Source organism: Pinus tabuliformis, chromosome 8, assembly GCF_031772625.1.
Source record: "Pinus tabuliformis cultivar Carrire ecotype Pingquan chromosome 8, CPIR1, whole genome shotgun sequence".
NCBI lineage: Eukaryota > Viridiplantae > Streptophyta > Pinopsida > Pinales > Pinaceae > Pinus > Pinus tabuliformis.
In genome coordinates, this window is record NC_142294.1 from 518660654 (window position 1) to 518683434 (window position 22781).

At 33.8% G+C, this 22781-nt stretch overlaps 1 protein-coding gene and 1 pseudogene across 1 annotated transcript; both read right to left on the reverse strand.

The window, feature by feature from the left end:
* Positions 1 to 1164: 1164 nt before the first annotated feature.
* On the reverse strand, positions 1165 to 9618 carry LOC149236412 (putative polygalacturonase At1g80170; annotated as a pseudogene).
* LOC149236413 (uncharacterized) lies at positions 4688 to 10119 on the reverse strand. The gene is made up of 2 exons (XM_089461562.1): positions 9523 to 10119; positions 4688 to 4851 (listed from the first exon to the last, which is right to left on the reverse strand). Exon 1 carries the CDS (start codon positions 10068 to 10070, stop codon positions 9768 to 9770), a length of 303 nt encoding a protein of 100 aa, XP_089317688.1. The 5' UTR covers positions 10071 to 10119; the 3' UTR covers positions 4688 to 4851; positions 9523 to 9767.
* Between the last annotated feature and the right edge of the window lie 12662 nt (positions 10120 to 22781).

Genomic DNA, 22781 nt, shown 5'->3' on the forward strand with positions numbered 1-22781 from the left:
TATGACCACTTAATTGGATTATGTTGAATTATCATTTAAATTTGTAAGTTGTAATTAGTAGTATAAAAACACATTTCAGAAAATTGGCGTAAGAAGTGTGAATTTAATTTTTATGTTTTTCTGAGCATTAATTTTGAAGCAAAAAGACATCGAAAATTCAAGTAAGAAAAATAAAAATTATTAAATTAATTAATTTGTGAATTTAATCTTTATGTTTTTCAGAGTATTAATTTTGAAGAGAAAACACCTTGAAAATTCAGGGAAGAAAAATAAAAATTATTAAATTAATTAATTTGGTGTATCACAAATAAATATAGAAAATTAATTATAACATACACAATCACTTTCTGCACTAATAGGTGTTCACTTGGTGAGATAAGTACCAACAAAAATTTTAAATACTAACACTCTACACCAATAAATATTTACTTGGTAAGATAAATAATTATAACATACACAATTACTTGCTCTACTAATTAACACTCTACACTAATAAGTATTTACTTGGTGAGATAAGTATTAGTACTAAGTTTCAAGTACCAATTTAGACTCGATTAAACAAATAATTTGAAAAATAATAAATAATTCTCTTTCTGAAAATTTCATAATTAATTTATATTTATAACTTTTCTAAAATATATGGTTTTTGATTTTATAATTAAAATAAAAGGATTTAGTCAAATAAAATATAATAATAATTTATATGTGTGGATGTTTTCAATATATTTAAATGCAAATTTATAAAAATGTATAAATTAAATGGTATCAAATATGACTATAAAGTAAGTTGACAAAGACCAAATTTCACAATATTATTTGAAGTTCCCATATAACAAAAACCAGTATATCTTGTTAAGTTTGGCTAAGATTTATTGTGATGCTTTTGATGTATCTTTTAGGTAGAAAGTAAGTTGAGAAAAGACCAAATTTCACAGTATTATGAAGTTCCCATAGAACAAAAACCAGTATAACTGAATCTTGTTAAATTAGGCTAAAATTTATTGTGATGCTTTTGAAGTATCTCGTAGGTACAAAGTAAGTTGACAAAACACCAAATTTCTCAGTATTATGAAGTTCCCCTAGAACAAAATCCAGTATAACTGAATCTTGTTAAGTTTGGCTATGATTTATTGTGATTGTTTTGAAGGAGTCCAAGGGACCGCACTAGTTTTTCAGACAGCTGGGCGGCAAAATAGTCCCCAGAGCCAGTCCCAGAGCATTGACACACACAGACTTTACTTTATTTGCAGTCGTTGAAGTTATCTCAACATTTATCAAAGTAATTCCTATGCAAGCAACTGTCTTGCTGCACGAAAAGTTCACAGCCACATCGGTCGATGACGTTCCCTGTATGTTTCTATACGTGACATCACAGTATTATTGATACCAAACAGTAATACCAAACTTGAAAACCAATTTGTATAAATATTATTGCAGTATAACATAGTTTTTACGTCGATGCATTTAGTGGAGATCATGGACATCAGATGTCTGTGGGTGAAGTTTATATTATATATAGATATAGATATATATTTAAACAATTATTTTATATTACAATAAAATGAAACACAATGGTTTTTTTTTTTTTTTAGAGAATTTGTATTAACTTTGATGGTTGGAATTAGCTACGTTTAGGGTTAGAGGGACATGACGCACAGTATTATTGATACCAAACAGTAATACCAAACTTGAAAACCAATTTGTATAAATATTATTGCAGTATAACATAGTTTTTACGTCGATGCATTTAGTGGAGATCATGGAGATCAGATGTCCGTGGGTGAAGTTTATATTATATATAGATATAGATATATATTTAAACAATTATTTTATATTACAATAAAATGAAACACAATGGTTTTTTTTTAGAGAATTTGTATTAACTTTGATGGTTGGAATTAGCTACGGTTTAGAGGGGTCTCTCTGAGTTGGGTGAGATTTCCGGAATTACCAAATTCCCTGATTACCGATTCTTTACCTAAAGATGAAATTCTATATAGTTACCAATTACTAACCCGATTGATAGTATTTAGAAGATAAAATAAATGGGAAATTTATCCTATATTATGTGCGCTTAAACAAGTATTTTGGAATTAATGTTGATGGCAACATCGATCGCAAGCACACATCCACGGACTTCAAAATGATATTTCAACAACGGCGGGAACTAAACTCATATTAAGATGTATTCAGTCTATATATTTTAGTGGGGCATGTTGGGAAAATATGGAAATGCCCAGAATGGTTAGTTGATCACCTGAATTTTACAAGGTGAAGCGGAATCGCAATAGTACTGATCAATGATAATCGGATTTTTAACATTATGAACAACTATGTCTTCAAATATGATATTTCGTGCATAGCCAGAACCGCCATGTATATTTACAAAAGCATAAATTCTGTTATAACCATCCTAGATAATTCATATTAATATCAATTACGAACTGCAGTTCATTGCCGTATGAATATAAATAATTAAAGGAGCCATACACCTGTTAAACCAACCTGCCAAGTCTTGATTCTGGCTCCGTTGGATGTTTCGACAAAAGTGATGTTTTGGACTACAATGTCATCAATTTGGGCTTCTTCTCCATTCTTTCCCAGACTTCCAATACTGCACAAGAGAAGAAGTACAATTCAGATTTCATCTATACTGATTGTATTTTCTGGCTGATAAGATCCAAAATACTTATCTCACCTGATGCCATGGCCTGGGCCACACTTTATGTTTTTGATATTAATAGTAGATGAGCCCGACGAAATGGAAATGCAATCATCCCCTGATATAGAGTATTTATAATCATAGTTAGCAGAACCCTTTATGTTTATTCTGCGTTTTCCAATCTGAACTTTAACTAAGTGAGATAGATATAAGCTAGAAGGATATTGACTGATTTATTATTAAGAAAATGAATCTATGCTATATGATAATATGTGAATAAACAAATTAACGCAAACCAGTGAAATCACTAACTTCTAACCTGTCTGGATGACACAGTTGTTTATTTGGGCATTCTTAACTCTTTGTAAATGAATACCATCAGTGTTTGGGCTTTGTTCAGGAGCTTGTATCTGAAGCCCGCTTAATTGGATATCAGAAGAGTCGACCACTACGAGATGCATTCGTTGGCTATTGACAAATTGCAAATTTTTTATCACAACATTTGAACATCTACTAATAGTCATTGCCTGTAAGACCAACCCAAAATCCAAACAATCGGATGAGCACAGCCTTGAATTAAAATTTACAGAAAGATTAAAAAAACCGTTTATAACAAGGTGATCATTGCGTCTTTTTTCAAGCAAATAAACAAGGTAATCAAGATAAGATTGCCGGCTGAAAACAAACCGGTGGAGCCGCATCCAAGCAACCCTGCACACAAGAAATTTGACGTGATTAATATAAATTGAAGGAGCCGGTTTATACTACTAATTTGTTGTTTAACGGTAAGTGTTGGGCAGGGGAAAGATTTTGGATGATGCTTGTGAAAAGGCTAGAGGTGGAGTCGGTGGAGTCGAACGCGGAAGAGATGGAATATTAGAGAGGATTATGACAGGATTTTCAATGGCGGCTGACCTGGAGGATAAGAGCGGCCTATGGAAGGAGATTGTCAGTGCCATGTGTGCATCGTTTATTGGGCAAATGAATTGCGTGTATTAGGCAAATGACTGAAACCTTTTGTGTGGTTTAACAGGACCACCCATTTTTTAGTGGCCACATGTACACAACGGTGATGTGAAAGAGAACAGTTAAAGGGTTCTTTTGTGTGGTTTAACAGGACCACCCACATTTTTTAGTGGCCACATGTACACAACCGTGAGGTGAAACAGAACAGTTGAAGGGAACCCTTACTTGTTGTTGGTTAACCTTGCAGGATTTAGACCACCAATCTTGGCCTTGACCATCAATGACACCGCCACCTTCTATGGTCAACCCAGATATACCATAAAATCGAACCCAGATATACCATAAAATCGAATCCACAGATTAAGTTCACTGCTATTCCATGCAGATTGTTTATTGGGTGCAACTATTGTTCCAGTAATCTGCAAATTTATGATTTTAGCAAATAATTTAACATGGAATTTTCATGATCATCTTAAAAAGCATACAATCCAATATTCAACTTTCTCACCTCTACTGAAATATGAGACTTGCAAGGGCCAAGAAACGTCACTGGCTTAATTAGAAATGTCTTCCCCGATGGTACTTGGAACACTGCATTGGAAGACGATGCCATGCATGCTGCGTCCCATGCTTCTATGAATGCCTATAAACTAGCAATTGTCCCAAAAGGTACAAAGAGAGGTCGATAGGATTATTAAATTGGAATTGTTGAACTTTTCTAGAAGATTTAATTGGTTTGTGGAAAACCTTGTTTTCTTGGACTGGAGCATTATGCAATTACTTTTCAGGAACACATTGAATGTCTTATTTCATTTTAGACAAAATCAAGAGGTTAAGTTAATTACCCAAAATCAAGAAACCTCTATAGATGACCAAGCATATACGAAGAATACATCTCATTCATATGCAATACTAAATCCGTCTTTTCTTTTCTCTGAGTAAAATTTCAAAAGCATGAACACATGCCATTTCATATGCACAATAAACCCAACTTCTGAAATTTCAATGTTTGATCAAATCTCCAAAGAAATTTGAACCAAAGAATCTAATTTTTGCCCTGTGTAAAGGAACGAGAAAATGCAAGGTAAGCGATGGAGAAGCCTGGCGACTAAGAGGAAACATGGCCACAAGAATGACCTGGTTCACTTCCCGGGTAAGAAGAAATTGTTGCCCCCACGGTTGCACTGTGGAAGCCATAGACAATATAGATCTGTAGCTTTCCCCTGCAAAGAAGGGGAAAAGGAAGTACCAATCAACCATGCATAATAAATTACAGATCATCTGCAAACTCTGAATAAAACTAAGTGACTAAATGTTGCCACATTAAATTTAAGAAACCTAACAAGTATCTCCTTTTAATTACCTTAGAACTTTACGAATAGGGAAAACAAGGTTTTCATCTGGTTATTTCTTACTCATCAATAAAAGAATTCATTACCAAAATGTACTGGAAAGTGGCAATAAATAGATGAAACCATGATGGAACTTAATCTACTCTATTGGCACTGAAACCCACACTATTTGGCATAAAGAAAGGTATTGGAAAACACATGTGGGTATGTTAAATTTTAGTACCAGCAAAAATACCAATTAGTGGGGCAGACAGTATGAGAGACCAAAATCTGACAAGGGTCCCAGAGAAAGCAGTCACAACAATTAACACAAACAACAAAGTTTCAAATCAAAGCACAGTCACCGGATGGAAATCAGACAAAACCAAAAAGCCACAACTTAAACTAATTTGGGAAGCAAATGAATATAGGGTAAATATGTGTGTTTTAATAAAAAAAGATAAATATGGTTCATCAGTCCAACAAACCAATAACAGATACCAGCAAATGGGAGGAATGATATGATAGATCATAGAACCAATGAGCATGAACAACTTTAACAAACATTCAAAATATGCAAGGTGTCAGAGGACAAAGATAACTGATCAGACCAATAGTTCCATGAGACAGGATCTTGCAACAAGGGCACAACAAATGATGATGAATATCGCTTGTCCTAGCATATCATCAATACTCGGTATGCATGGAGGTCTTTAGTCAGTTTTTCACTCAATCAATCTACAGCCAACTCAGTGAGGCTTCTTGTTATCTTAAGACACAGTAATATGTCATCTGTCTCCTGGGACTTGTTCAACATAAATATTCAACAAAAAAACTGACAATTAAAATTGCAAATTAAAACATGTTTTCCTGTCACAATATAAATATCATTAAGTGAGACCAAGCAAAACTCTTACAAATTGGAGAAGGAACTATATAAAGCAAGAGAAATATGGCAGAAAAGAAGTGATTTTGCACCTTAAAGCATACAGGATATACTGGAACGTCTAGTAGTGGATAGAAAGTTCAGCTGACGCAAAAAATCTAGATACACGAAAGTTCCCAAGTAAGGGAGACGTATACTGTCTATTTAACATAATGCTGGATAAATCAAATATTAGTATACAGTTTTTTAAATTACAATTTGAATTCTTAATTCAACAACGTTACAACTTACGTTTCTGCATGACAACAGTGTAATGACCTGAAACAGATCTCAATGTACAGCCCATGGATTACTGACTTAAATGACCAATGAGGAAGAGCTCCCTGAACAAAGATGCCCCTAATTTTTAATTTTTAATTCAGCATTATATTTTTGCATGACATGAAAGAAATATCAGTGAAAAGCCCATGATAACTGACTTTAATGACCAAAGGAAAAAAATACCGTCCACAAAGGAAGCCCCTCTTGTGATTATAAGAGAAAAGGCTATGCCGTTGTGCTTTTAATAAAGAGTGAGCAAGCAATACCTTGGTCTGAATATAATAGAACAGAAGCATCAAAAGATTCCATAATCCTGACCTAAACTGGGCAGTAATTCCAGATGCAATTTAATATGAAGAATGGATTAAATCTCTGCTAAACATAATGTGACTAGCCAAGAAAAAAAATACTACACGTTCATTTATTTAATACCAACCATTATTAGATCAAATGGTCTTTGCGAACGGGGTCCCGGTTCAGCAGTGAAGGAAGTGAGATGTCAAGCCATCCACCGAGCTTCAATTCTCCCAAAGAAAGAAATAAGCAATTGGGGCAATCCACCAAGTTAAAATCTTCCCAAAGACAAAAACAAGTGGTTGGGACAATCCACCAAATTTCAATCCTCAGAGACACAGAGTGATCTTGACAGAAGAGTAACCCACTACCACGGGAGCTCAGCCGAATCGAAAGTGCCTATGTCATGAAAGCGGACTGCTTGTGGTGCATTGAGCTTTAGATCCAAAAGGTAACGCTTTTGGAGTTTAAAGGACGCGGTGAAAAATATAAATGAATAAATGGAAATGGTCTTCGTCTATCAGTCTCAGGAAAAGTAAGCGGCTTACAATTTGCTTCGGCTTCGGAGAAAGGGTAAAAAAGAAAAATGCACATTATTTGTTGGTATATATATGGGCATTATCAGTGGAGAATAACTTTAACAAAACATTCAAAATATGCAAGGTGTCAGAGGACAAAGATAACTGATCAGACCAACAGTTCCATGAGACAGGATCTTGCAACAAGGGCACAGCAAATGATGATGAATATCGCTTGTCCTAGCATATCATCAATACTCGGTATGCATGGAGATCTTTAGTCAGTTTTTCACTCAATCAATCTACAGCCAACTCAGTGAGGCTTCTTGTTATCTTAAGACACAGTGATATGTCATCTGTCTCCTGGGACTTGTTCAACATAAATATTCAACAAAAAAACTGACAATTAAAATTGCAAATTAAAACATGTTTTCCTGTCACAATATAAATATCATTAAGTGAGACCAAGCAAAACTCTTACAAATTGGAGAAGGAACTATATAAAGCAAGAGAAATATGGCAGAAAAGAAGTGATTTTGCAACTTAAAGCATACAAGATATATTGGAACGTCTAGTAGTGGATAGAAAGTTCAGCTGACACAAAAACTCTAGATACACAAAAGTTCCCAAGTAAGGGAGACGTATACTGTCTATTTAACATAATGCTGGATAAATCAAATATTAGTATATAGTTTTTTAAATTACAATTTGAATTCTTAATTCAACAACGTTACAACTTACATTTCTGCATGACAACAGTGTAATGACCTGAAACAGATCTCAATGTACAGCCCATGGATTACTGACTTAAATGACCAATGAGGAAGAGCTCCCTGAACAAAGATGCCCCTAATTTTTAATTTTTAATTCAGCATTATATTTTTGCATGACATGAAAGAAATATCAGTGAACAGCCCATGATAACTAACTTTAATGACCAAAGGAAAAAAATACCGTCCACAAAGGAAGCCCCTCTTGTGATTATAAGAGAAAAGGCTATGCCGTTGTGCTTTTAATAAAGAGTGAGAAAGCAATACCTTGGTCTGAATATAACATAACAGAAACATCAAAAGATTCCATAATCCTGACCTAAACTGGGCAGTAATTCCAGATGCAATTTAATATGAAGAATGGATTAAATCTCTGCTAAACATAATGTGACTAGCCAAGAAAAAAAATACTACACGTTCATTTATTTAATACCAACCATTATCAGATCAAATGGTCTTTGCGAACGGGGTCCTGGTTCAGCAGTGAAGGAAGTGAGATGTCAAGCCATCCACCGAGCTTCAATTCTCCCAAAGAAAGAAATAAGCAATTGGGGCAATCCACCAAGTTAAAATCTTCCGAGAGACAAAAACAAGTGGTTGGGACAATCCACCAAATTTCAATCCTCAGAGACACAGAGTGATCTTGACAGAAGAGTAACCCACTGTCGTTGGAGCTCAGCCGAATCGAAAGTGCCTATGTCATGAAAGCGGACTGCTTGTGGTGCATGGAGCATTAGATCCAAAAGGTAATGCTTTTGGAGTTTAAAGGACGCGGTGAAAAATATAAATGAATAAATGAATAAATGGAAATGGTCTTCGTCTATCAGTCTCAGGAAAAGTAAGCGGCTTACAATTTGCTTCGGCTTCGGAGAAAGGGTAAAAAAGAAAAATGCACATTATTTGTTGGTATATATATGGGCGTTATCAGTGGAGAATAACAAGTCAATTAGGGTTTGAGATTGACAAGCAGGAACCCACCAGGCTTAAAGGTATATGAAGAATAGCACGAAATGTAATGGCCTTCTGTTTTAGAGTAGAATAATTTCATCTTTCAGATGCATACCCCAATAGAGATGTCTCCCTAAATTTATTGAGAGCAATTCAATTCAATCCAGTCCAGTAATCATTAGTTAAGGAAGACATCCATGACTAAATGCACTGGATGGATATCCACACTGATTCGGTAACCAATAAATGCAAGATGAACACATAGCAAATGATTCTTGAAGAAAACTAAAATTTTGCAAACATGAAAGTGAGTACCTGGAATAATTGGGGAATTAAATGGCAGGGAGGAACACAGACCACCGTGGGAGACTGTTAAAACGCCTCCGAAAGATACCGGAACAACGGAATTCGCGTCTGTATTGCTAAGCTATCAGCAACGGTGACCACAGTTTTTGCATAACAGGGCCACGTACTTTATGCGCCCTCTACTTTATAACCCATATACAATTTGCGCCCCACCCCTAAACCCTGGAAAACCTTGTTTTACCCACACTTAGGTCATTTTTTTCCTGAGAATATACACATCAGTTTCTTCATACGCATACTCCGGATGCAAATCCTCATGGGGTACTTTCTCCACAGTGAAATAATTAGGACAAATCTGCCAAAAAAGCTGATGGGCTTCTAGAGATCGTATCTGATAACCTAATAGAATTACAGTATTCGCTCCAGAAAGGGCATTCATGGTGGAAATCAAAGGCTCCACAGTATTCTCCAAATAAACAACATCCGTGACAACAATGAAATCAAATGGAGGCTTCAGTACCTGAATCTGCTTCTCGTTGTTCCAATAGAGCTGAGAAATCTTCACTCTTCCACCGCCGGATCCCAAGAATATACACATTAGTTTCTTCATAGGCATACTCCGGATGCAAATCCTCATGGGGTATTTTCTCCACAGTGAAATAATTAGGACAAATCTGCCAAAAAAGCTGATGGGCTTCTGGAGATCGTATCTGATAACCTAATAGATTACAGTATTCGCTCCAGAAAGGGCATTCATGGTGGAAATCAAAAGCTCCACAGTATTCTCCAAATAAACAACATCCGCGACACAATAAAATCAAATGGAGGCTTCAGTCCCTGAATCTGCTTCTCGTTGTTCCAAAAGAGCTGAGAAATCTTCACTCTTCCGACGCCGGATCCCGGTTTTCCGGCCGAGGCGAGGGAGGTCGCCACCGTGTTTTTCTTCACGTTGCGTTTGAGGGCGGGCAGAACGGGGGCGATGTCGGTCAAGACCACGTCGAGGCCGAGCAGGGCACGGAAAGCATGCCTGGGTGTGAGTAGAGGCTGGCCCGAGTGCCTATAGGCCATGGCACCGACATCGCCCAAGTTAATGCAGACTGTTCCAGAATGAGCGGAAACGAATCGGTTCCAGAATCAGCGGAAACGAATAATTGAAAGAGACCATGACGAATATGTTGAAAATGCGCACAGGTGTCAGCCTGAGAATCAAGATGAACAAATATGAACCAAATTGCCCACTCCGCCAGGGGTCACGCTGACAATAAAAAAGACGACGAAAGTCTCTTTCAAAGGAGAGGCCTATCGGCCTAATCACAAATGAGAAACAATACGTAGGTAATATAACAACGATAATAATCTAATCAAATTTTCTTGTTTGCGAAAGAAAGGATTTGACTAGTTCTCTGAAAGGTATACCCACATATCTTTGGCAGTTACCAGAGAGCAGAAAAATATTTATTCCTAGTGCATGAATACTAAACAGATTTTAAGCGTGAAAATAAAACACAGGTAAAGACCGTGGGTATTAATTTAAAAAGGTGCTTACTTTAAAAAGGTGCTTACTGGCTCCCAGGATTAACGATGAATATATGCGAAGTGCATCAAACTTTACAACAAAAATATCAAATGAATATTGAATCTATATAATTGATGAAAAAATATTCACCGTCCGATCATCTTTTAAACCGCCGGCTTGTGCACCGTAGTCCATGACATTGAATATCGGTGAAGCGCTGGAATCACTTTTGCTCAGCACCTTTCTATGAGTAGCCCAACTTGAATCCACCATTAACAGCGCCATAATAGCAACAACTGAAGCGAATGTAGTCTGCACATAATTTATTTGTTCAAAACGACTCGTAATTTTTTCACGCACAGAAAATTAGAAATCACAAACATTGTTTGCAAGGAATTACCACCAATTTGAAATCCATCGCGATAGTTCGGAGGTCGAACCCTCGTTGTAGCCGATAGGTGCTCGAAACTTGTTTCATGGAAGGTAGGAGAGCGGGGATTTTATAGTGCCAGAAACTTGTTTTTGGTTTGCTTTTTCATCTTTCTACCTAAACCTTGATAGACTCAGGTTGGTCCATTTTATTTTTTCAAAACGCACTGTGGCCATAAAAATTGACCCAACTGTCACTGGGCATTGAGGAAATTCATGTTGCTGTAACATATTCAAATACCAGAGGACAAGGAATAGTTTGATGGTTATTCATTTCTCGGAGCCTCCATACTTGATTTGATCAATATTTCACGCCAACTGAATAACATGAACGCTGAGTCGACTGCCGGTTTTGCCTTTCCACTATCGAATCGAATGATGAAATTAACCTACTACAAATGTGAAAATGATAATATCCCAGAGTCGTAGTACCCCCCGCATTATTGGTCGCTGCTGACAAAAATCTTAACTGGTGTATATCGATTGATGGAGGTGTTTTCCGAACATTCTCATTCCATTTCCGATTCTTACGGAGAGACTGAAATGAGTCACTCTCTTTGACCTGATACGGTGATGGGCCGTAGTTTGCGTTTCTTCCTCAGAAGTCTTCATGGAAGGGTGCCTAGTTGTTATCTGCATGTCTATATCTGTGATGCGATCTTGGTGTTTGGATGCTTGGTCTCTCACGTGTGGAAATTAAATCGAATCGGTGACTTTATTGGGGTTGAAATATGGTTGGTATGGTAACAAAATGTATTTTTTTCCTGGGTAGCGTTCATGCATTTTTTTTTGCCATTCGTTGTAATTTTCTTCTCCCTTGTATATTTTACATGGTAATTATATTTCAAGTGTAATTATATATTTTATTGTTATGGTGGTTGGTTATTATTGTATATTTTATGGTTAGGGTTATTGGTTATTATTACATACAATTAAGGTTGTTTAGACTTATGTGAATGATTTTTTTGACCAATCATTTTTAGATAAATTACTTTCTGGTAAGATATTTTCCTTTTTAAATGAGTGATTTTGTGTTTAAGATAATTTGCTTACCTTACGATGTATTTATATTTGTATTATTACATTGCTTAATAGAAAGTACTCCTCAATAAATTGTGTAATAATGTCTATTTTCTTGTACTTTTACACAGAGGAGGTCTACTCTCCACTCCCTCATGAGTAAACCCATAGAAACAGAAAATTAATAGTAGATATCTTTGTTGTGAGCATTAGAATAAGTAGTTTTTCCACCATTTGAAAATTGAATACATTTGTTGTTAAGGAGCAAAGAGATTTGTAAAGGGCCTGGCTATACTCTTAAACTAGCCTATGTTCTAGGATAGGGACACCCCTAAAGCATGCTATGCTTTGGGATAGGGACATTCATAAATGGAAAACAAAATATGAGAAGGGTGGCAGGTCACTATCGCATACTCAGGGCATTACATTACTCAACACTCATTTGAATTCATTAGGTTAACAAAGTCTTACATATATATAGGCTTAGGTTATTGTTGAACAAATTCCTAAAATGTAGGATTTGCCAACTCATCATTGATTAATTACCAAAACAGTGCTAATGACACATAAGAAGTTTTAATTATAGGAGAATCTTCTAGATTTCTCCATTATTCCAACACTTCCCTTTAATGGAGAATTGTGTTTTCCACCTCTCTTGTACCATCATTACTATAGAGATTGACATTATTTTGTAATGGTATTGATAGTACCATACATTGGTTTTTTTTAATCTTTTGTAACTCCTTGGTATATTTACTCTGCATAGCCAATGTTTATTCACATTTTCTCCATATCTCCAGTGCTAATCAATAATGCAATTCATCAATGTCTTTCATTTAAAACTCTTATAAAAATTGTCCTTTAACTTCATCAACTTAGAAACATTGCTTTTTATAATAAAATCATTAACATACATAGAAATGATAATAAAATGCCCTTTTTGATATATATACTTTTTCTTTTCATAAAGACTTTATGAAGAAATAAAGAATCAATCTTGACATACTGTGATCTTGGTCCCTGGTTCAATCCATATAATGTTGTCTTTAAGTTGTAGACAAGGTCCTTTTGACCCTTTTTAACAATACTTTTTGGTTGAACAAGGTTTACATCTTGTTTGAGTTCCCCATTCAAGATGACAAACATCTAGCTGATGTAGTTTCCATTTATTTTTTGTAGCTAAAGCATTCATCAATCGAATTGTATTTAAATTAGCTACAAATGCAAAAGGTTCTACATAATCAATTCCCTCTTTTTGTGATTATCCTTTTGGAACTAACCTATCTTTATGTTTATATATATTGCCATCAAATTTAAATATAGGTTTGAATTACCATTTGGATCCAATGGGTACCTTATGAAATTCCATTAAATATCAAGTATCTTTATTCACTATGGACTCATATTCTTCCTTCATTTCATCTATCCACTCTTTATGCTCATTAGATTCTTCAAAATTCAAAGGTTCTATGACATTTATAATTTTAGTCATTAAGGTGTAATCTTTAAATCTTACTGGTGGTTGAGTTTGATGAAATGATCTTGTTGGTACTTAGTTTATTTCAACTCTTCTCTTGCTTCATGTGAATCATCTCTTCCTCTTGATTGCACTATGGTTGGTACAAGTGTCCATGTTGTTGGATTATTCCTCTTTCTATTCATGCTTATCAACTACTTCCTCCTTGACATCATCATATTGATAAGGAATCTGCCATCTAACATACCTGTCATTCTTATGGCCTTCACCTACAAGCACATGAACTAATACATATCTTCATGCAAAAATTTTATATGTGCAACGATCAAACAACTTATATGATTTATGATCAAAACAATAACCTATGAAAAATCACTTGATAGCTTTTGCATCAAGATTCCTCCTATCTTCTTTCTGAACATGAGAAAATATATTTCTATCGAATATTATCAAATGAATTACTGTTGTTTTATAACCATAAAGTGCTTGAAAAGGAGTCTTATGATATAAGCATTTAGTTTGAATTCTAATTTTGAAGTAAACAACAGTGAAAAATCTTCAACCTAGAAAGAATTGGCAAGATTCTTACCTCTTAACATGCTCCATGCCCATTCTACCAGGCTTCTGTTCTTCCTTTTAGCTACATCATTATGTTATGGAGTATATGGTAATGTGTATTGTTGTACAATTTTGTGGGAATTCTAGTACTTGATGAATTCAATTGAAATATATTCTCCCCCTCAGTCTGATTAGAAGATCTTGATGTGTTTTCTTGTTTTCTTTTCAACCAGGTTTTTGAACTCCTTAAAATATTGAAATACATCAGTCATCTTTTTCATGATGTATATTTAGTAAAATCATCAATAAATATCAATAAGTAATATTCTTCACCTAATAATCTAGTCTACATAGGACCACATACATATGTATGCCCCAAGTTCTAGAACATCTCTATTCCTTTTATCTATATGAGTAGGGAACTCTTACCTATTCATCTTCCCTATGTGCACCCCTGACATGCAGAATATTCATTCTTAAGTGTTGGAAGCACTTCTACCATTCCTCATTTTTTATGTAGGAATATATCATGATAATTAATGTGGTCATGCCTTTGATGCTAAATATTTTTTGTTTTCATTATTGTGGGTGCCAATTCTTGATGACTTTTGGTTGTCGCATTGAGCTTAATAAACCTCCAATTCAAATTTTGATTGCAATGACCTCGAATAGATCCTACATATCTTTCACCACATAATGTGAATTTAGAAATTCCACTTTCAAACCCTGATATGTTATGGTATAGACTATGTAAATTTTAGTTAACAATGGTATCTTCTATGCTTAGCACAATTTACTTAATGTTCCTTTAGCAGCCCAATAACAATTTCCATTTATTTCTAGTAGCAATCACATTAACCATTAATCACATTGATACTACATGTAGATAGAACGCTAAACAAAATGCAGAAGACAATACAAGGCAAGAGAACAACAGATTTGGTAGATCTAAAGGAAAAACCCCAATGTGGGGAAAACCCTTTGATCAATTCTTCTTGTTATTAAATCAAAATTTCAATAAAGAAAGAGAGTATAAAAGTCAAATTCACTTGACCAATACAAAGTCAAAACAATCATGTACATTTATATAGTCAATTGTAGTCAAACTTGATCCCTAACTAGAAGGTCAACACTGGTCAAAACAACAGTCAAACACCTCTTTCAAAGCTTGGTCAAAGGAAGTCAAACTCAAACTCTAACAGTGGTCAAAGTCAACTAAGAAAAGTCACAATTTTTTTTGTCAAACTCATTCAGGTCTATGGTCAACATAGGTCAAACAACCCATAAAACCTTGATTTCCATGTCAGACAATGTAGCCTAAGAAAATCAAAATTCTTCCCCAAAAACTACAGTAAAAAATGGTTAAGATCATGTCGGTCAATGCTGGTCAAACAACCTGAAACTATGCAATTTCAGTTTTGCAATTTAGCCTAGAAAACTTCGACCTTCTTGCGACACATGAGATAGGGAGAGTCTACCTAATAGATATAAGAACCAATTTGATGAAGAGAGATAAAAATGTGTGAGTTACAGATGTCCAAATGAGGTGTGAGGTCTCTTGTGTTTATACACTTCATTGTGGGTGAAGAGACACATCCATTTGGTTTCTTGAGCCTAAATAATGATGAAGCCAACCTGATCAATTTCCACATGAGTGGGCATAAATTCAAAATCACACTTCTGCTTTTCTAGATGACATCATATTTATATCAATATTGGACCTGTCGAAAAGAGGAATCCAATGCAATCGTCATCTCCATAAAAAGAGCTGTCCCAAGGTCGAATTTGGCCCTAGTTTCCAATTTTTAACAAACTAAGGTTAAATTCTTCCTAAAAATAGGCACATGCATCACATTATGAATTAGTTTAACATGACCATTAGGTAATGTCACTGATATGTCACCATACCATTTATTTTGTGTACATGATCATATCCAAGATATATGTTTGTACCATTATTAGTTTCCTTAAAGTTCTCAAACCAATGCTTATTATAGGACATATAAATGGAGGCTCCAAAATAAACAAACCAAGTATTTTTATCATATATCTTAGTATATAGTGAAACATCTATAACACACAATCTAAAGGTTTTGATGTCATCATTTATTATTTCTCCTTTATTAACAAAATTACTAGTGTGCCTCTTATTTATATGTCTAGAATCATGTTATTTCCTTTTCGTGCAATCTCTAGAGTAGTGTCCAAACTTGCCACAATAATGAAATTTAATATCAACCTTTGGAAATTCCATACTTGGTTGTGGTTTTGCAAATTGTGGCTTACCAAATCATGGCTTTCCATGTGGTGAAATTCCTCCTTTATTACCATCCTAAGGCTTCCTCTTGAATGGTGGTTTCCCTATTTCCCTTAACACCAAATCAAAACTTTGAGATTTAAGGTTCCTTTTCCTTTCTTCGATTGCATAAATATACTTGCCAAGTGAGAAAATGTGGGATCCTTCTCCCCTTTTGTAAGTCCTATGATGAACATTTGATACTCATCTTGCATTCCATTTAAGGTTATAGTGACTCGTTCAGTGCTAAATACTTCTTCATCTATATCTCAAAGAGTATATTTAAAGTCCTTAATTAATGAAATAAAATTACTAATGCTTTTATTCTCTTCCATTTTATAGAGAAAATCTTACTCTTATAAACAAGAGTCAATTTTTATTCTTTATTTCATACAAATCATTACACGTTTTGCATGTCTCATTCAATGTATTTTAATCTTTGATATGCATTATAATGTTTTCTTTTTCAAAAATTCTCAGTAGCACTTTCGCCATAGTCTCTCTCTTATCTCATTCTTAAATTGATTTAGTTGTAGCTCCTGCAGCATCCTCTGGATTCACTTCATCAACACATGTTGTCAACTAGACATTGTATCCTTCAATCAATGTCTACATTTTAAACTTCCAATTCATGTAATTGGTGCCATCCAAATTGTTTTCTTTATTTATATATGATTATGATAAATAATTAGCCTTCTACAACTTTCAAATCAATGAACTATTTTTAAGGCCACGCCCAACAATGGACTATTTAAAAAGAAGAAGAAATAATTTAAGAAAATTTCAAATAAATTTAAACCAAGTTTATGAAATTTCATAGCAGTTGATTCTGTAGTCGCTCCTCACTTCCACACCTTCATTCATCGAGGATATAAGATTTTGTGATAATTCCAATGTCTTCACTCTTCAATATGTATACTCCTCTTGAATGGTGGTTTCCATTTTTTCCTTAGCACCAAATTATAACTTTGATATTTAAGGTTTCTTTGCCTTTCTTCCTCTTGCATAATAATGCCTACCAACTCATCAAATGTGGGACCCTTCTCCCTTGCTATAAGACCTATGATGAACATTTGACACTCATCTAGATTCCATTTAAGGTTATAGTGATTAGGTCAGTGACATATATTTCTTCACCTATATCTCCAAGAGTATCTTTAATTACTTCAATCTTGAAATAAAATTGTTGGTGCTTTCATTTTATTCCATTTTAATAGACAAAATCTTACACTTTATAGATAGGAGTCAAATTTTATTCTTCAATTCATACAAATCCTTGAGCATTGTATATGTATCATTTGATGTCTTGCAATCTTTGATATGCAGTATAATATTGTCTTTTACAGATATTCTTAGAAGAAACTTCACCATAGTTTCTCTCTTCTCCCAATCTTAAATTGATTTAGTTGTAGGTCCTACACCTTTCTCTGGTTTCACTTCATCACCACTTTCTATCAACCAGAAATTGTATCCTTTCATCAATATTTTCATTTTAAACCTTCAATTCCTACAATCAGTGCCATTCAACTTGGTTTCTTTGTTTAGGTATGATTCTTATAAAAACCTAGCCATATCCAACTTTCAAATTAATGAATAGCTTTTGAGGCCACACACAACAATGGAATATTTAAAAAGAAGCATAAACAAATTAAGAAAAGTTAAAATATTGTCAAACCATGTTTATGCAGTTTTGTAGCAGTTGATTTTGTATGATCTCCTTGCTTACTTCCACATATTCATGCATCAAGGCTATAAAATTCTATGATTTGTGGAGTCTGGTCACTCTGCGATATACATAATCCACAAATGGCTTGCAACTTTATATGTAATTATGTTTTCATTTATTTATTTTATTTATTTTTTTATTTTTATATAGAGTTAATGTGGAGTGAAAGACAATGGCCTAACATTGTGAACATCAATATGATGACCTAGATATATACAAGCATCCACTAACACTCTAGTCCTAGATCTTACGAATCACACAATTTAATGGAGATTTAAATAAAAAGCACTACAATGGAATCTATCCACAAATATGTGTGAAGGAGTTTGACGTGAGTTCACGAGCTAATCACACAATTTCTTTCCAATTGTTTCATTTATATTCCCTATCTCTTCTTCTCATTCACACATTCTTGTTGTATGTATATACAAAGAGAAATAAATATACACCTAAATACCAATTTTGTTTATGTGTATATAATGTTCTTCTTTATTAGATTGACAGGGATTTCATGAACCCACAAGGATTTAAACCCTTGCTTTGGATTCTAGCAAGATGTCTTGAAGATATAAAAAAATGGCACTGTTGCATGACCATCAACATATTGTAAAATTTCATTTTCCATCATCTAAAAAAAAAAATTGATCACTCATTTGCACACAGTATCTTAGCGAACATACAAAATCCTCATTATATAGTAGGCATCTCCACTCTTCACATAACACACAACACAGTTCCCACAAAATCTCCCAACATTCAGATAATCAATGTATATGATTCGATCTAACTAGATACACAACCATTGTTTTGTCTCATCCAGCTACATGTAAGCTCACTTCACATGGCTCACATAATCTTACTCAACTGTTATTTGCATCTACATATACATACAATTTATAATTTTTCGCCATATTAAATGCATAGAAGTGGCAAATATGATATAGCACAATAATTTTTAGATATATTGGTTATCACAATAAATTTTGGACATATTAGTTTTTAAGTTTGAAATCAACAAAAATGGGTGCGATGATGTTGTATGCAGCCATCTGCAATACAAATACACGATGTCACTTTTAGAATCATCCATGGAATGTCATCAACAAATGTGGCAGGGAATTTTTCATGAAGTGAAACAATTGCATGCACATGAATTACTTTACCAAATGTCCATATAAGTTCAACGATTGCAAACACAACAAATTCAATATGTACAAATGCATTGGGAATGGCTTTGGGGACTACTTCACCACCCAGCTGCCTTAAAAACTAGTGTCGTCCTTTTATTTGTTCAAAAGATTCACAATAAAACATGGCCAAATTTAACAAGATTCATTTATATTATTATTGCTAAATTTAAGAAGATTGATTTATTTTGTTTTCTTAATGTGACTTCAATTTGGTTCTTTGTGTCTACTTATTTTCTATTATATTAGACTAAGATATTGTATTATATGTTTATATATATATATATATATATATATATATATATATATATATTTTGATAGTTGATTCATATCGCTACCACTATAACCTCCACGTGGATCTTTGCCATATTAACTCATTACAATGCCATGACTTAATATCCCAAATATTTAGATATTGAATCTTGTATTAACATTTACTTTACATTTTCACAAACTTGCTAAGTGAACTTCCCAGAAAACAACTTATATTTAAAAATATTGAAAATAATTACAATAAATTATTATCAGATTTAACATATTTTTCATATTTTATCTAGTTTCATATAAAAAATTTAAAAACATATATTTAAAATACTAATAATTTAAAAGCTCTATGATTATAAATAAAGTGTGTAATTTTGACCCGAAAAATATTTTCCTCAATTTGAAATAATTTGTTTGTCTTGAATAAAATCTTATGTATATTCATATTTGAAACTAGTTCTTAGTGCTTATCTTGTATGAATATAGTTAAGCATAAATTGAATTCTTATTGGTGTAGAGTAGGTGGTTATGTTAGTTATATTTATTTTTCTTTATCCATTACTAATACATCCAATTAGTTTGATAAATTGTATGCCTCTTAATTCAATATTAAATGTTGTTATATTACAAATTAAGAGTTGTATATATGAATTTGTAACACCCCTCCCTTGTGTGTAAAACTTTGAAAAACTAAGGTGAGAAAAGCTAGGTCTGATGTGTAACAAGAAAAGTAAATAGTTTAAGAAATAAATAAAATAATTAATCACTTGGAAAAGCAGGACACCAAGACATGACATTCTTTCCAAATCCCGTTGGTGAATGGGAAGGGATAATTGTTTCATGATAAAGCTTCTAGATTCAATTCTAGATAAGCTGGATGGATTTGACATAAGTATCCATTGAGAAAAACATAAAAGCTTTGTGGGAGAGAAAGGCAAGATTTTATGAGGAAAAGCCTCGTGGGAGAGAAAGGTGAGATTTTATGAGAAAATCGTAGGCAAATGGATAAAAAATATCCATAAAAGCAGGATTCCACTAATGGAAATCATATCATGAAGGAGGGTATTAAGTACCTGTTACAGAGATCAATAGGAGGTAGTGGATCCATGGCAAGAATTATTAGGTTAGGGGTGAACTGATGGTAGACAGTTCTAGGTTGGGTGGTAATGCTCATTTCTTCCCAAGTGACATCCTTTAAGACAATCTCGTTGCATGGGATGTTTGTATGTTGACTCTTACTCTCTATATTTTCAATCCTAAAGTATACAAGAGAAATTGCTTAGGTTGTTATTCCATATAAATTGATTGAATAAGGTACATATGATTGCTATGAATGAGTAGATTTGCTTATGTTAGTTGTGGGCATGAGTTAATTATATATGAGCTCATGTGTTAGCCATTACATATAAATTCAATCCCAGTTAATATTAGTAAAGAAACATAATATGTGAATCTTATGCAGTATTGGTGTTATCTTGTCTTCTATTTAAGATAGTGAATAATCGTGCTTGAGTCAGCTATGTAAATTGGGTAATTGTGGTCAAGGCTCAACCATATAAACTATGGTTAAGATTATTTATGTTATGCATTATGCCTCCAATGCTACTCTTTGAACTAAATGTGCATATTTCCTAAGGTATACATGTTAGCAACACATTCGACTATGGCAGTAGGACCATGATCATGTTATGGGTGATGCTAGCCATAGAATATTTATGATAAAGGTTCCATTTATGATGGTGTTGAGTTAGCAAAGGAATGAGGTCTTTATACATAATCTTGTCCTTTCTAATGCCCATGATTGATTTTTCCTCCGAATTGTAATACATGCATACGGTTCAATTTGGAAGCTTCTATTAAGGTTCTATTTATTGAACCTAAGAGTCCACATCATGAATCTAGTACTTCCTCGAAGGAGTTGTAGTATGATACTTGAGGGGTATGACTCATTTCTTTGATGTTGTCAAAATTTGAAGAATATGAGTATAAAGTATTTTAAAGATTTGTTCATGTAATACTTGTGACGATTGATTGAATCTAACCAAAACAAATTTAAGGAATGAGAGCCTAGTAGGAAATTGTCAAATTTCGCTCAGGGGATATGTGAAAAATGGTATTGGAGCTCTAAGTTCAAATATTGTGGCCTAAGGGTCACCACACTTTTGCAAGATAGGTCCTAATGAATGAAGGGTTTAGTTATAATTTGCTAGAAAAAAAAATTCTAGAATCCATCTAGGTTGAAATCAAGCCTTCAAACATTTTATTTGAGTAGGATTTTGTAATAGGAACATCTATAATATAATATATATTGTATATATATTGATTACTTGAAATCAAAGGAATAAGGTTGTTTGAACTAAGAGATATTTGATCGAAGAGTGAAGTCGCCAATGTTACCTGAAAATCATATAACTATTTTTTATTCCAATTGCATAAAGGGGATCAATTTAAAATAGAAGTAGTCCATCAAGATAATGTCAAAGTGTTTCAAGCAATATATGCATGGTTAAGCTTGAAGACTCAGTGATATCTAATGTGGGGTGGATGATACATGAATGATGGTGCATAAGATAAAAGATTGGGAGGATAAAACTTAACGCCCTATTAGTGAGTGAAAGTTAATTGAATGTTATGTTTATCGGATTGTAACAATAAATGTAATAAACATTCAACTTCCTTGGGTAGGTACCTTAACCAGCAGGGTTCCATTTACTGACTTGTTGACATTCTCTGTGACTTGAACATTTTATTTTGTTTTGAGGTCGTTGACTATGGTCATATATATGGATGAGCTCTAGCAACATATCTTCTCGATATAGAGAAATAATAATTCCATAACATTACCTACACTCGTTTCCTATTGATTGTGCATAGAGTGACACCTTCAATCAAGTTTGACAGTCATTTGAACTCTAACGAGAAGCTCAACCTAAAGAATTTTACACGCAGATAAGTACTACTGACAATAAGCTACATGTTTCTTCTTAAATTGTTTTAGGCACATCAATTCCATGCAACCTGGTTATTTATCTCCAAATTCGGAAGGTTATCATGGATAAAACATTATTTGTAAATGAAATTGAATTTAATTTTAAAAAAATAGTTGTTGCTTGAAGGATCATAATAAAAAAAACAATGTTGCAACAAAGACGCTTAACATTACAATGTTGAACAATAATCAGCCTTCTGGAAAATCGATTGTGAATATTAAGGTAATCATAATTGTCTCCCATGACTGTGTTACCTGTAAACATCAATTCAATAAGTTTCCCATGGTCAAGTTACTGTAAACATGATGTTTATAGT

Bases quoted from the DNA above. Each gene is read 5' to 3' on its own strand.
- LOC149236413 (XM_089461562.1), bottom strand. From the start codon at position 10,070: ATGGCCTATAGGCACTCGGGCCAGCCTCTACTCACACCCAGGCATGCT.